General features: G+C 47.8%; 1 protein-coding gene across 1 annotated transcript in view; it reads left to right on the plus strand.

The window, feature by feature from the left end:
- Positions 1 to 15,438, plus strand: part of INSR (insulin receptor) — a 251,942-nt gene that overhangs the window by 197,815 nt on the left and 38,689 nt on the right. Inside the window, exon 14 of the mRNA XM_040321264.1 lies at positions 7,934 to 8,033. Within this exon, the coding sequence (XP_040177198.1) occupies positions 7,934 to 8,033 (100 nt within the window). The remainder of the gene's footprint in view (positions 1 to 7,933; positions 8,034 to 15,438) is intronic.

The following is a 15,438-nucleotide window of genomic DNA, read 5'->3' on the forward strand; positions in this document are numbered from 1 at the left end:
ATGATTTTTGACCTTTGAGGACGAGGTGTTCAAAATTATTGAACCCCCCAATGCTGTAAAGGGTTTTAGGGAATTTAGTGTACATTTGTAATTGTATTCAGAATGAAATCCTACAAGGACTTCATAAAGAACCATATGCAACTAATATGACATCAATTGGTTTTGTAATACAGTAGTAAATGCAAAATTCAAGGCAATGGGCACTGTTGAAACGCTACCTGGTCGTGGCAGAAATAAGATGCTGACTTTGACTGCTGTGCACTACCTGAAGCGTAGAGTGGAGAAAAGTCCCTGTGTGACTGCTGAGGAACTGAGAAAATATTTGTCAGATGTGGGTACTGAAGTTTCTGCTCAGACAATACGGTGCACACTGCATAATGAAGGCCTCCATGCCAGAACTCTCAGGCGCACCCCCTTGCTGTCTCCAAAGAATAAGAGTCGACTGCAGTATGCCGAAAGTCATGTGGGCAAACCACACACGTTTTGGGATTGTGTTCTGTCGACTGATGAAACAAAATTACAACTGTTTGGGCCCATGGATCAACGCTATGTTTGGAGGAGGAAGAACAAGGCCTATGATGAAAAGAACACCTTGCCTACTGTGAAGCATGGCGGGGGGTCAATCATGCTTTTGGGCTGTTTTGCTTCTGCAGGTACAGGGAAGCTTCAGCGTGTGCAAGGTACGCATTGGCGTAAAATGAAGGATGGATGGCCGCACTCCAAACCAAACAGGTTGTCTTTATTTAAACGAACAGCAAAAACATACCAGATCACAGCAACAGAAACAGGAGGATAACCGACGTTTCGCACTGACTTAGTGCTTATTCATGGCTGGGTACCACCGTGTGCAAGGTACCATGAATTCTCTTCAGTACCAGGAGATATTGGATGACAATGTGATGCAGTCCGTCACAAACCTGAGGCTTGGGAGACGTTGGACCTTTCAACAGGACAATGATCCCAAGCATACCTCCAAGTCCACTAGAGCATGGTTTCAGATTAAAGGCTGGAACATTTTGGAGTGGCCATCGCAGTCACCAGACTTAAATCCGATTGAGAACCTCTGGTGGGACTTAAAGAAAGCAGTTGCAATGCGCAAGCCTAAGAATGTGACTGAAGGTGGAAGCGGCGGAGGAGGAGGAGGAGGAGGTAGCCAACACAGCAGGTTTGGGTTTTTAATTGATTTATTTTTTAAATTAGGGTAAACCCCAAAATAGTGAGACAGATCTAGGGTTGCTACCTCATCCCTTTAAACCTGAACACAGAGTTACACAGGTTCTGGGGCTAATTTGATGTCGATAAGGCACCGAGTGAGTTTAATTAGCAGCACCTTAATCAGCCAGAGAACCTGTGTAATTAATATGTTTTTGCTTTGAAAGGGATGAGATGGCAACCCTAGAAAGCTCAGAAAAAAACAATGGCTGGGTAAGGCCGGCCCGGTGTCTATTCTGCACAAGGTACGGACAACTCCTCTGGGATCCATGCCTGGTTCATTTTAATGAACGTGAGCTTGTCCACATTGGATCTGGACAGGCGGCTGCGCTTGTCTGTGATAACGCCTCCTGCCGTGCTAAATACACGTTCAGACAATACACTGGCCGCAGGGCAGGCCAGCACTTCCAAGGCGTAAAGGGCAAGCTCAGGCCATGTGCCCAATTTGGAGACCCAGAAGTTTAAGGGGGCATAGCCATCATTCAGTACGTGTAGGGGTGTGCTCACATACTGCTCCACCATGTTGCTGAAATGCTGCCTCCTGCTAAAACGTTCCATATCAGCTGGTGGTGCTGTTTGTTCTGGCGTGCTGACAAAGCTTTTCCACATTTCGGCCATGCTAACCCTGCCTTCTGAGGTGCTGGCGGTGCCCCTGCTGCATTGGCAGGGGCACCTCCTCCTCTGCCTTCGCCTTCTGCTTCCACTGTGGCCCCGCTGCCAGGTGGGAATTGCACCAGCAGCGCGTCTAACAGCGTGCGCTTGTACTTGCGCATCTTGCGTTTACGCTCCAGTGAGGGGATTAAGGACGGTACATTGTCCTTGTAACGGGGATCCAGCAGCGTGGCCACCCAGTAATCAGCACCTGTCATAATGTGCGAAACACGCAGGTCGTTGTGGAGACACTGCAGCATGTAATTGCTCATGTGTGCCAGGCTGCCCAGAGGCAACGAACAGCTGTCCTCTGTGGGAGGAGTATCATCTGTGTCCTTTGTATCCCCCCAGCCACGCACCAGTAATGGCCATGAGCTGGTCTGGATGCCATCCTGCTGTGAACATGGTTCCTCATCCTCCTCCATGTCTTCCTCCTCCTCATCCTCCACCGCGTCATCCTCCAGAACTGTGCCCTTGCTAGACAATTGTGTACCTGGCCTTTGTTGGTGCACGAACCCACCCTCTGAGCCACTTGTGAATGACTGCCCTGAAAGCCTTGCAAATGATCCCGATTCCTCCTCCTCCTCCTCTTCCTCCTGTGCCACATCCTCTTCCATCATCGCCTGTAGCGTTTTTTCAAGGAGGCATAGAAGTGGGATAGTCACGCTGAGAGCGGCGTCATTGGCACTGGCCATGTTGGTGGAGTACTCAAAACAGCGCAACAAGGCACACAGGTCTCGCATGGAGGCCCAGTTATTGGTGGTAAAGTGGTTCTGTTCCGCAGAGCGACTCACGCGTGCGTGCTGCAGCTGGAACTCCACTATCGCCTGCTGCTGCTCGCACAGTCTGGCCAGCATGTGCAAGGTGGAGTTCCACCTTGTGGGCACATCACATATGAGGCGGTGAGCGGGAAGGCCGAAGTTACGCTGCAGCGCTGCCAGGCGAGCAGCAGCAGGGTGAGAACGCCGAAAGTGTGCACAGACGGCCCGCACTTTCTGCAGCAGCTGTGGCATATTGGGGTAAGTTCTCTGGAAACTCTGCACCACCAAATTCAGCACATGCGCCAGGCAAGGAATGTGCGTCAAACCGACTAGGCCCAGAGCTGCTACGAGATTTTGCCCGTTATCGCACACCACCAGGCCCGGCTTGAGGCTCACTGACGCCAACCACTCATCGGTCTGTTGTTCCATGTCCCTCCACAACTCCTGCGCGGTGTGTGGTTTTTTCCCCCAAACAGGAAAGTTTTAAAACTGCCTGCTGGCGTTTACCCATGGCTGTGCTGAAGTTGGTGGTGAGTTTGTTACGCTGACTGGATGAGGAGGCGGTAGAGGATGAGGAAGCGGAGTAGAAGGAGTTAGGAACAGGAGGCAAACTGAAGCGCCCTGCAATCCTCGGTGGTGGAAGGACATGCGCCAAACTGCTATCCGCCTCAGGCCCAGCTGCCACTGCTTTTACCCAGTGCGCTGTTAGGGAGATATAACGTCCCTGACCTTGCTTACTGGTCCACGTATCCTTAGTTAGGTGGACCTTGGCACAGATGGCGTTGCGCAGTGCACACCTGATTTTGTCCCCCACTTGGTTGTGCAGGGAAGGGATGGCTCGCCTGGAAAAGTAGTGGCGACTGGGCACGACGTACTGTGGGACAGCCAATGCCATCAGGCTTTTAAAACTCTGCGTCTCCACCAGACGGAATGACAGCATTTCAAAGGCCAGTAATTTTGAAATGCTGGCATTCAGGCCCAGGTATCGCGGGTGGGTAGAGGGGTACTTCCTCTTACGCTCCAGTGTTTGGGAGATGGAGAGCTGAATGCTTCCATGGGACATTGTGGAGATGTTTGGTGACCCAGGTGGTAGTGTTGCTTGCCGGTCCTCTAATTGAGGGGTGGCAGGTGGCACTGTCACTACGGAGGTGGATGAAGAGGCAGAGAGGCCCGAGAGGAAGCAGGAGGAGCCAGAGACCTTTCTTGGTTTTTGCGGTGTCTACTCCACTGCAGCTCGTGCTTTGCACTTAGATGCCTGGTCATGCAGGTTGTGCTCAGGTTGAGAACGTTTATGCCTCGCTTCAGGCTCTGATTGCACAACGTGCAAACCACGCGTGTCTTGTCATCAGCACATTGTGTGAAGAACTGCCACGCTAGGGAACTCCTTGGACCTGGCTTTGGTGTGCTCGGTCCCTTGCTGCGTTGGGCAGTAGCAGTCGTACTGTCTAGGGGATGGACGCTCTGCTTTGGCACCCTGCTCCCTCTTCTGCTGTACTGGTGGCTCTGTGCGCTCCTTCCTCCTTCCTTCCTTCCTGGTGGCTCCACCGCCTCTTCCTCCGAACTACATGGGTCACCTGCATGAGGTTGATTCCATGTCGGGTCGAGGACCTCATCGTCCTCCACATCATCTTCCACCCAGTCTTCACCACTGCCCTCCTTGTCGGTCTGCACAATTGCAAAAGCACCAGCAGTTGGCAACTGTGTTTCATCATCATCATGCAAGACGTGCTGTGATGGTCCCCCCATGAACTCATCCTGAAATATAAGTGGTTGGGCAGCGGTGCACTCAATCTCTTCCCCTTCTGGGGCTGGGCTAGGTGGATGGCCCTGGGAACACATGCTAACAGACTCATCAAAAAGAAGAAGAGACTGCTGCATGCTTTGGGGCTCAGACTGCTTGGCTGATTTGCAAGGGGGTGAGGTGAAAGACTGATGGTGGACATCGGCTGCAGGCGCCAAATCTGAACTTTCAGCCCAAGACTTGTTGGAAAACGATGTGAAGGAACTGGAGGCACTGTCAGCAACCCAATCTACTACCGCCTGTTCTGCTCCTGGCCTCAACATTCGTAGAGCTGGATTAGGCCCAACCAAATACCGCTGCAGGCTCTGTCGGCTACTCGCACCTGAGAAAGGTGTTTCACTTGTGCTTGTAGCTGGCACAGATCGACCACGTCCTCTCCCTGTAACAGGAGCTCCACCAGCAGCACCACGACCGCAGCCACGTCCCTTATTTGAGGTTTTCCTCATATTTCTCAAATTTAGGGTCTTGCCCTAATTTTGAGAAATTTTAAATACAAAAATAGTGTAAACTGGTGAAATAGGCAGAGATTCACCTATATATTTCTCTACCTATAGCAAGAAGCAGGAACCCAGCCCTAAACAATTTACTGCACAGACAGTATATCACAGGGGAGAGGTGCAGTGCTGTTGAAATATTCAGAGTCACCTATAGATTTCTGACTGCCCCTATAGGAAAATTGCAGGAACCTGTCCCTGAACTATGTACTTGACAGAAAAACACAGTATAGCACAGGTGCAGTGCTGTTGAAATATTCAGTCACCTATAGATTTCTGACTGCCCCTATAGGCAAATTGCAGGAACCTGTCCCTGAACTATGTACTTTATAGAAAAACACAGTATATCACAGGTGCACAGGTGGTGGCAGGTGCAGTGCTGTTGAAATATTCAGAGTCACCTATAGAACCTGTCACTGATTTATGTACTTTATAGAAAAACACAGTATATCACAGGTGCAGTGCCGTTGAAATATTTCCCTATCGTAAGTGAAGCACAGTCAGTGACAGGGAGCCAGATAGCATTAGATGATGCAGATATCAAAAAAATAAAGTGTGTTTCTTGAGACTTCTGGAGCCAGCAGAGTACACCTAACACTGTCCCTGGACGCCAAATGCAGTCTTTCCCTATCGTAAGTGAAGCACAGTGACAGCGAGTCAGAAAGCATTAGATGATGTAGATATCAAAAAAAATAAAGTGTGTTTCTTGAGATTTCTGGAGCACAGAACACCTAACACTGTCCCTGAACGCCGAATGCAGCAGCCTTCCCCTATCATGAGTGAAGCAGAGTGACTATCTGTGCTGTGTGCCTCTTTCTAATATAGAGGCTGGTCACATGATAGGTCACATGCTACACTGGCCAATCACAGCCATGCCATAAGCAGGCATGGCTGTGATCAGTTCCCAGTCAGTTGTAAAACGAATGGCGATTGGCTGCCGTGCAGCGCGCCAAAACATACCCGAACTCCGAACCCGGACTTTTTCCAATTATTCGGGTCCGGGTTCGGGAAAAACCCAAAGTCCGTACCGAACCCGAACTTTACAGTTCGGGTTCGCTCAACCCTATTTACCAGTAATGGCGGCGATCAGCGATTTTTATCGGTACTGCGACATTATGACGGACACTTCGGACACATTTTTGGGACCATTGGCATATTTATAGCTATCAGTGCTATAAAAATGCATTGATTACTATAAAAATGTCACTGGCAGTGAAGGGGTTAACACTAGGGAGCGAGGAAGGGGTTAATCATGTTCCCTGGGTGTGTTATAACTGAAGGGGGGGTGGGACTGACATGGGGAAATGACAAATCGCTGTTCATACATTGTATGAACAGACGATAGGTAATTTCCCCCCCACAGCTCCCGGTTATCGCTCTGTAACGAGCGATCGCGGGTACCCGGAGGTGATCGCACCCGCCGGGCACGCGCGTCGGCGTCAGGGGCGAGCGGGGGTGCGCGCGCCCCTATTGGCTGCTCGGCGAGATGACGTATAGCTACGTGATCTCGCCCAGCAGAGCCGATCTGCTGCCGTATAACTGCGGTGGCTGGTCGGCAAGCAGTTAAGTAAATGGTTTTACATAAAAATATAAAAGTGGTAATAAACTCAAAACCAAATATGCAATATATTTCAGCTTACCAATCATTAGATGTGGTAGCTGCATTCGTTTTTTCACCTGGTGATCTGGCCAGTAACACACCCGTTGGCTGAAGAAGCACAGGGGACAACTTTGGACAGCAGAATTGTCAGTTGTCAGTCTGGGTGGGGATGGGAGTGCTTGATGTACTAGCAGGTTTGGATGCACCAACAAGCTGAAGCCAAAATTCAGCTAATACTTTATAATCAGTTACAGAAACAGTTTTGTTCCTTTTTGCACCACTGTTGTTAGTAAATAAAAAATAACAGCCTTTCTGGCCAGATCACCAAATGAAAATTAAGGAAAAATGGCTTAAAAAAAGAAAATGAATGCAGCCACCACATCTAATGCCGCGTACACACGACCATTTTTCGGGTTCTAAAAAATTACGCCTTTTTTTTTTTTTTTTTATGCCATTAAAACGATCATGTGTGGGCTCCAGAGCATTTTTCACGATCTAAAAAAGTTTCGAACATGATCTATTTTTTCACAACATTTTTAACGTTGTCGTTTTTAAGGTTGTAAAGAATGGTTGTGTGTGGGCTTTGACGTGAAAAACCTGCGCATGCTCAGAAGCAAGTTATGAGACGGGAGCGCTCGTTCTGGTAAAACTACCGTTCGTAATGGAGTAAGCACATTCATCATGCAGTAACAGACTGAAAAGCGCTAATCATCTTTTACTAACACGAAATCAGCTAAAGCAGCCCAAAGGGTGGTGCCATCCGCATGGAACTTCCCCTTTATAGTACGTACGTGTTGTACGTCACCGTGCTTTTCTAGAGCATTTTTTTTTTCGCGATCGTGTGTAGGCAAGGCCGTTCTAATGATAGGATTAAAAAAAACGTTGTTACCCTTAAAAACGTCATTTTTTAGAACTTGAAAAACGGTTGTGTGTACGCGGCATTAGAATTGGTACGCTACAATATAAAGGTTTGCTTTTGGGATTAAAGGGGTTGTAAACCTTCCAGTTTTTCACATTAATGCATCCTATGCATTATGGTGAAAAAACATCATATAGTTACAGGCCCCCCCTGAGCCCCCGTTTTACTTACCTGAGGCCCTAATCTCCGTGGGCGCGATTCCACATTGGTTTCCCCCAGCTCTTCTAGCCTCGTCATTGGATGATTTGCAGCACAGCCATTGACTCCCACTGCTGACTATCAAATTAATAACTCTGCGTGTCGGGGAGTGGGGCCGAGACAGCCGCCAGAAGACGTGGATCGGAGCCACTTTGTGCAAAATGAACTGCACAGTGGAGGTAAGTATGGTATGTTTGTTATTTAAATAAAAATGTTTTTAATACCACTATAATGCTATGATTTTTTCTCTATACTTTAAATGCTGGTTTCGTTATTTTCCATATTTTTTTTTTTCAGACACCCCCCCAAGTAGCATACTGAAGATTCTTGTTGGCCCAGCCATTATACTTGTTATTTTCCTCATTGTCATTATTGTCTGCGTGATACAGAAAAAGAAGTAAGTGTGAATCTTTTTTTTTTTTAATATACATTTGTGTGCCATACAGGATTCATTATATTAGATATGTTTGTCCTTGTATCAATTAAAAGCAGTGACCATTAGGTCTGACAAACCCCAAACTGTGTGAATTTAATGGGAAAGTCATACTGAACACAGTTTGGGGTCTACTACAGTATTTTCCTGAAATGCACAAGTTGGTAAGCGGGATGGTCACATTTAAATATCAAATCCGTAATGGACAAAACACAGCAAGCTTAAGATACAATTTGACACAAAGCACAATCAGTTGGGCACCAAACACACTTAATTACAAGGTCCATATGGCATAGGATCCATTTCTTTATCGTACATCACGGGACACATTGCAGCCATAGTAATTACTATGTTGGTTATACGCCACCTATAGGTGAAGGGACACTGACACACCCAAAAGACAAGAAGGCCCCTTCCTATATAACCCCTCCCATACTGGAAGTACCTCAGTTTTTTTGCCAGTGTCTCAAGGTGTTGGTCACGGTGGTTAAAGTGCTATGCTAAAGAAGAGCCCCGTTGGAGAAATGCTTGGCAGGATGAAGGGGCTAAGCAGTTGGATCCATTCAAGGTGCCAAAAAAGAATGGCCAAAATAGGTGGTACCCAAGCTTCGAGGAAGGAAAAGCAAGGTCTCTCGCCTGTAATGCTCCTCTTTTGAGGGCCTGGACCCTGGGATCCAGATCCTTGGTTACAAGGAAAAAGGCTAAACCAAAGATTGTCCTGGCAGGGTGCTATACAGATCCAAGGGTGTGGACCCCAGTATTCAAGGGGGACCTGGTCCTTGAAGGTCCATCATAACATGGCCCACTGTGATGGGTAAAGATTGGATCTGGCTGTGTGTTCCAGCAGTATCCTGCGGCGGGAATGGTAAGTTAAAAGAAGATCCTAAGAAAGGAACACATACGGTTCACTTGATGGGCCTTCTTCTGAGTAGCGATACTTTGCCTGTTTTTACCACTAGAGGGTGTAATTGTAACATACCTGGTGTTTAACATTACTGTGCTTCCCCTGCAGTGTGCTCAATGTCCGGCAGCGCTCCTGTGGACAGCATTGACCCCTTACTCCACTCTGTCATGGCCGCCAAAGGGCCTGGGGATCACCCACCTCTGGAGCACGATGGTCGACATCCCCCTGGTGACACATCCCCTCTCCCCTCGAGCTATCCAGATTACAGGACCGCCTCATCCACGCATGCGAGAATCGGCTCTGTTTAAAGAGCTACCCTAGGACGCGTGTGACTTTGGTGCGGTCGGCGTGCATGTGGAAACGAACGTTTACGTAATACACAGCGCAGACGCAAGGCTTACTGCCTATAAAGTTATGACTCTTTGAAGAGTCTGGTGGCTGACGGAGGGACACAGAGCATACAAGGGCATGTAAGCACTGTATGGGTGTTGGATAAAGACATTTTAAAGGCACGTCTACTCGGCATCAGGCTGAGCAGTGATAGCGGCATATGTGATAGGTCCCCTTCTCCTCCTCCTCCTGACCTTCCAGTATTGGAACAGGAATGGGCAGATGATGTTGAGATGCCATTGGGTGACCGGGAAGAAGGGCAGGCAGATGACTCCTCCTCTGAGGATTCAGTCTCAGGACAGCCCTTCTCAGCCTCGCAATCTCAAAAGTTGCTGGTTCAATCACTTACGGAGTTGGTCCATTCTGGACTGGGGCAAAATATGGTCCCTCATGCGCCTCTATCGCCTCTATCCCCCCCCCCCATGATGCTCTGGTCCCAGATTGTGCCTCTATCCCCCCCATGATGCTCTGGTCCCCCGCAGCACTCACCTCCTCTCCCTGGCTAGTTAACTTCAGCGTGACTGAATACAGACATGCTCCTCGGGAGTCGCACTGAGAAGCTCATCATACAATCCGGAACAACGGTGGCCACACACAGCTGTGACATAAGCTTCATGGGCACTCGTTCTCCTGGTCTTTCCTTCCCCTGCTCTCCATATAGATTCTCTGCGGCAGCAGACAGGTTACAGAGTGGGGGAAGGAAAGACCAGGGGAACGAGGGCCGAGAAAGCTTATGTCACAACTGTGTGTGGCCGCCGTCCTTCCAGATCGTATGATGAGCTTCTCAGTGCGACTCCCGAGGAGCTTGTCTGTATTTAGTCACACTGAAGTTAACTAGCCAGGAAGAGGAGGTGTGCGCTGTGGGGAGGTAGAGGAGATGAGCGCTGCGAGGAGGTAGAGGAGGTGAGCGGGAGGGAGAGACAGAGGAGCGGAGGGGGGCAGGGGTCCGCTGTCACTGAAGCAGGGCCACTGAGCCATCGGCCCACCAGGAAACTCCCGGTAGTCCCAATGGCCAGTCCATCCCTGATTCTGGGTACAAGTTGCCCCCAACACAGGTAGCTGAGGCCCCCTTTTCCTCTTTAAGTTCTTTAAAACCTCCACAGGGTCCACATGCTTTCCCTGTACACCCATTGCTGGAGCGGCAGATATATGCTGACTGGGATCACCCAGATAGGTATTTTCTTCCTCCTAGAAGATTTTCTCTTTTTTATCATATGGAGGAAAAATTCACTAAGAAGTATAGTTTGCCAGCAGTAGACGCTGCTATCTCTTCCGTGAATAGGAGTTTAACTTGTCCAGTGGACAATGTTCAGGTTTTTAAGGATCCAGCCAATAAGAAGCTGGAATCCTTGCTTAAAGCCTCATTTGCTGTGGCTGGTGCAGCAGCACAGCTTGCAGAAGCAGCAATAGGCATTTGTCAATTCCTAAAAGACCAACTTAAGCGGGTTATTAAAGGTGTCCCTGCTCAAGTTAGCTTGAATTAGCTGAGCTACCTAGGGCCTTATGTTTTGCGGTTGACGCTCTTAAAGATTCTATTCATCAGGTGTCACCGCTTGCTCTCTAATTGGTGCATATGCATAGAATTATCTTGGTTAAAGCATTGGTCAGCTGAATTTCCATGCAAAAAGCAGGCTTTCCCTTTCATGGGGATGATTTGGATAAATATATCCAAAAAATGCTAAGAAGTGCCCTTTTTTAAATAAACGTTCTTCCCCGGTACCAGGTGCAACAGCCTCCAGGCAGTCGCGACAACCTCTGCTGTCAAGTTCAAGAGGTAAGCCTCAAGACCAAGCACAAGGCCAGAAGAAGCCTTGGGGGCAGAAGCCTGCAAAACAGAGTCCCAAGGCTTCCTTATGAAGGGACACCCCCGCTCAATCGAGTGGGGGCAAGGCTTCTGCAGTTTTTAGGGGCTTGGCAGGAAGAGATCCAAGACATATGGGTCATCTCCACGGTATCTCTAGGGTACAAACTAGAGTTTCAAGAATTTCCACCTTTTCATTTTCTAAGGTCAAATGTTCCCAAAGACCCAGTGAAAAGAATGTCTTTATTCCTGGCGCTAGACCGGTTGACGTCTCAGGGTGTAATTATAGAGATTCCCTCAGAAGAGCAGGGCATGGGGTTTTATTCAAATCTCTTAACGGTGCCAAAACCAAATGGACATGTCACACCCATTCTAGATCTCAAAGATCTAAATCAGTTCCTAACCATCTGCTCTTTTCGCATGGAGTCTGTGACGGTAGTAGAATGATATCCCCGTCAAACATTCCCTTCTTCCCATAAAGAAAATCACCCAATATTCCACGAGGAGGAATATTCCTGGGATCGCCCAATAATCCACACATGAGCCAAGCTTACTGCTGGAACAAGACACCCTTTAATGGCAGCATGCTGCTAGGTATATATGCAGTTTACAAGCTAATCCTCAATCAAAGAACAATGAAATCTCCACCCCCTTTTCTCACACAGTGGGGGCTCCCATACAGATCATAGGCAGACACTTTGGCGCCGACTATGAAGATACATTTCTTTAGATAATGACATCAGTGAAGTTAATTACTAGTTGTAACATAATACGTTATCTAGACAGCTTGGCGCCGCATATAGAAGAGGTAATTACCACAATGAAGCAATCAGAATAATTAACATGAGCCACTTATCTAATCATTTAGACACAGAGGAATGAGTCACACCTGAAATCACCTTTTACCTCTAAAACACACACCATTACTAGCAGGGAGAATTAAACTGAAGCAGATAGGCAAAAAGTCCTTCACAGAGTCAATCCAGTCAATCGTATCCACCCTGCGGGAGGGAGAGTTTCTAGCATCAATAGACATCAAGGATGCATATCTGCATGTGCCAGAAGTTTCTGCGATTTGTGGTAGAACAGCGCCACTTTCAGTTCATGGCCTTGCCCTTTGGGTTAGCCACCATGCCCCAGGGGTTTACATAAGTTCTGGCCCAGGTACTAGCAAGACTAAGGGTCCAGGGTATATCGGTAATAGCATACCTAGATGACCTGCTGCTGATAGATCAGTCGGTTGCAAGGCTAGACCAGAGTGTGTCCAACACGATCAAATATTTGGATCGCCTGGGTTGGATTCTCAACCTAGAGTCAACTTTAAAGTCAGCCTTACGGCCAGTTAGAATGCTGGAGTACTTGGGTCTGGTTAAAGACACAGCCCAAGAAAAAGTATTTTTGCCTCAGACGCAAGTCAGGGCTATAAGAGATCTGGTCCATGTGGTCAAGGCAAAGAAGAATCCTTCCATTCACCTTTGCAAAGTGGTTCCCTATGCCCAATTTCATTCAAGACTGTTATGCCCTGTACACACGTGCAGGATTTCCAAAGGAAAAGTTCCCGTCGGAAATCCCGAGGGGAAAGCAGAGAACCTGCTCGGTTTAGTCTTTCCCCTACACACAGCCCGTTTTCCCGACAGGAAAACTGCGATGGAGCTTTGGCCAGGCATCCCGGCCGTGTGTATGCTCCATCGCAGTTTTTCCCATGGATTACCCAATCTATCTGGCTCCAAGGGGAAAACCTTCATGCCAGTAACCTGGAAAGTAGTAACAACGGATGCCAGCCTCTTGAGCTGGGGAGCAGTTCTGGAGGAGACCACTGTCCAGGGGAAGGGATCAGAGTCTGAAAAAGCCTTGCCCATCAACATTCTAGAGATTCGGGCGGCGCGTGTGGCTCTAATAGCCTGTCAGGTTGCAGGGTTGTCCCGTCAGGATACAATCCAACAATGCCACAGCAGTGGCTTACATCAACCACCAAGGGGGAACCAGAAGTCACGCAGCCAAGAAGGAGGTGAACCATATTCAGGCCTGGGCAGAGAAGCATGCACCTTGCCTAACTGCAGTCTTCATCCCAGGAGTGAAGAATTGGCAGACGGATTTCTTGACATTTTTTTCAGCCATATGCTAAAAATGGGGCACCCCGGACATAGCTCTATTGGCGTCCAGGTTCAAGAAGAAGTTGCGGGACAGATACAGTATGTTGGTAACCCCTTGGGATCAGTTTTCACTGATTTATGCGTCCCCCCCCCCCCCCCCCCCCAGTTCAGCTGCTACCGCTGCTTCTACGCAGGATCAAAGAGGAAGGGAAGCCGGTAATACTGGTAGCCCCGGCATGGCCCAGAAGATATTGGTATGTAAAGATCGTAAGCTTGGCAGTAGGGAAACCGTGGACTCTTCCATCCCGTCCAGACTTTCTTTTGCAAGGACCGGTGTTCCATACTGCCTTACAATCGCTAAATTTAACAGTTTGGCTATTGAAGCCCATATTTTAAAGAATCGGGGGCTTTCAGGCTCAGCAGTAACTATCCTTATTAATGCAAGAAAGCCGGCTTCTAGGACCATAGGGTCTGGAGGTCCTATGTTTCCTGGTGTGAAACCAAAAGATGGCATCCTCGGAAGTATGTCATTGGAAGAATTCTTGCCTTCCTACAGTTGGGGGTAGAAATTAAGCTAGCCTTGAGTACAATCTAGTTTTATGAGCCTAACAAAGATAGCCCTATGAGCCGATGCACCATATTCCCTTGATCCTCTTGAAAAGGAAGGTTTTTTTTGGGTGGCAGTAACCTCGGCAAGGAGAGTATCAGAATAAGCAGCTTTCTCATGTAAGGAGCCATACTTAATTCTTCATAAGGACAAGGTGGTGTTGCATCCTCACCCAACCTTTCTGCCTAAGGTAGTGTCCATATTTCATCTTAACCAAGATGTCTCCCTGCCTTCCTTTTTTCCAGATCCTCGTTCTTCGGAGAAAAAATTGTTACATTCTCTCAATGTGGTGAGAGCTGTCAGGGTCTATCTGAAGGTGACAGGTCAGATACGGAAAACTGACGTTTTTTTTGTGCGCCCAGGAAAGAGCAGTCAGCTTTGAAATCTACTATTTCAAAGTGCATAATTCAGGCTTAAGGTTTGAAAGGAAGGGTTCCGCCTTTTCAAGTTAGAGCGCACTCGAGTGATTCGTGGGCGGTGCATCACCAAGCCTCTTTGACTCAGATTTGCAAGGCCGCAACTTGTCAGTACATACATTTACTAAATTTTATCAGTTGGATGTAAGGTGGCAAGAGGATGCCGCTTTTGGGCGCAGTGTACTGCAGGCGGCAGTATAGATCTTCACGTCTGATTGCGGCCTGCTTTTGATATGTGTCTCCCTCCCCTCAGAGGCATTGCTTTAGGACATCCCACATAGTTATTACTATGGCTGCTCTGTGTCCCATGATGTACGATTAAGAAAATAGGATTTTTATAACCGCTTGCCTGTAAAATTATTTTAGTACATCAAGGGACACAGAGGTCCCTCCCCTCTTATTGGGATATATATTGCTTTTCTACAAAACTGAGGCACTTCCTGTATGGGAGGGGTTATATAGAGGGGGACTTCCTGTCTTTTGGGTGTGCCAGTGTCCATTCACCTATAGGTGGCATAAAACCCACATAGAAATTACTGTGGCTGCTTTATGTCCCGTGATGTACTCTAAGAAAAGTTTTTTTTAGGTAAGCTGTTATAAAAATTCTATTGTGTTTATTCTTTAACAAATTGCAAATTTCCTTTGGTTAAACAATATGTTGGTTGTCTGATTGTGAAAACGTGCCAGATGGTAATATAGATGTACTGTATTTAGGATAATTAGCAGTAAGGGTGTGTCCACTGAAACATAATATAATAATCCCCAGTCCCCTTTAGCATGCTCCTCAAATAAGTTGTAGTTAGATCTGTGATGCCCTCTCAAATGCAGTGTCACGGGAGCTGGGGGGTAGGCTGAGTCCTGCTGTCTTCTTGAGGGGGCACTCTAGAAGAGGAGGAGCCAGGAGCACCATGGGGGACCCCAGAAAAGGAGAATCGGACCGCTCTGTGCAAAAACCCATGCACAGAGGAGGAAAGTATAACATGTTTGTTATTTTTAAAAGAAAAAAAAAACCTTTTAGGGCCAGTTCACACCAGACGCAGTTCCGTACAGTTTCGTGTGAATTTTTTCTGCACTAAAAATGCATGCACAGTGTTTTCTATGTATTCCAATGGCTCTAGTTGGCTCTAGTTCACACCATGCAGTCAGTTTCCGGTGCAA

Source organism: Rana temporaria, chromosome 1 (genome assembly GCF_905171775.1).
Source record: "Rana temporaria chromosome 1, aRanTem1.1, whole genome shotgun sequence".
Taxonomy (NCBI): Eukaryota; Metazoa; Chordata; class Amphibia; order Anura; family Ranidae; genus Rana; species Rana temporaria.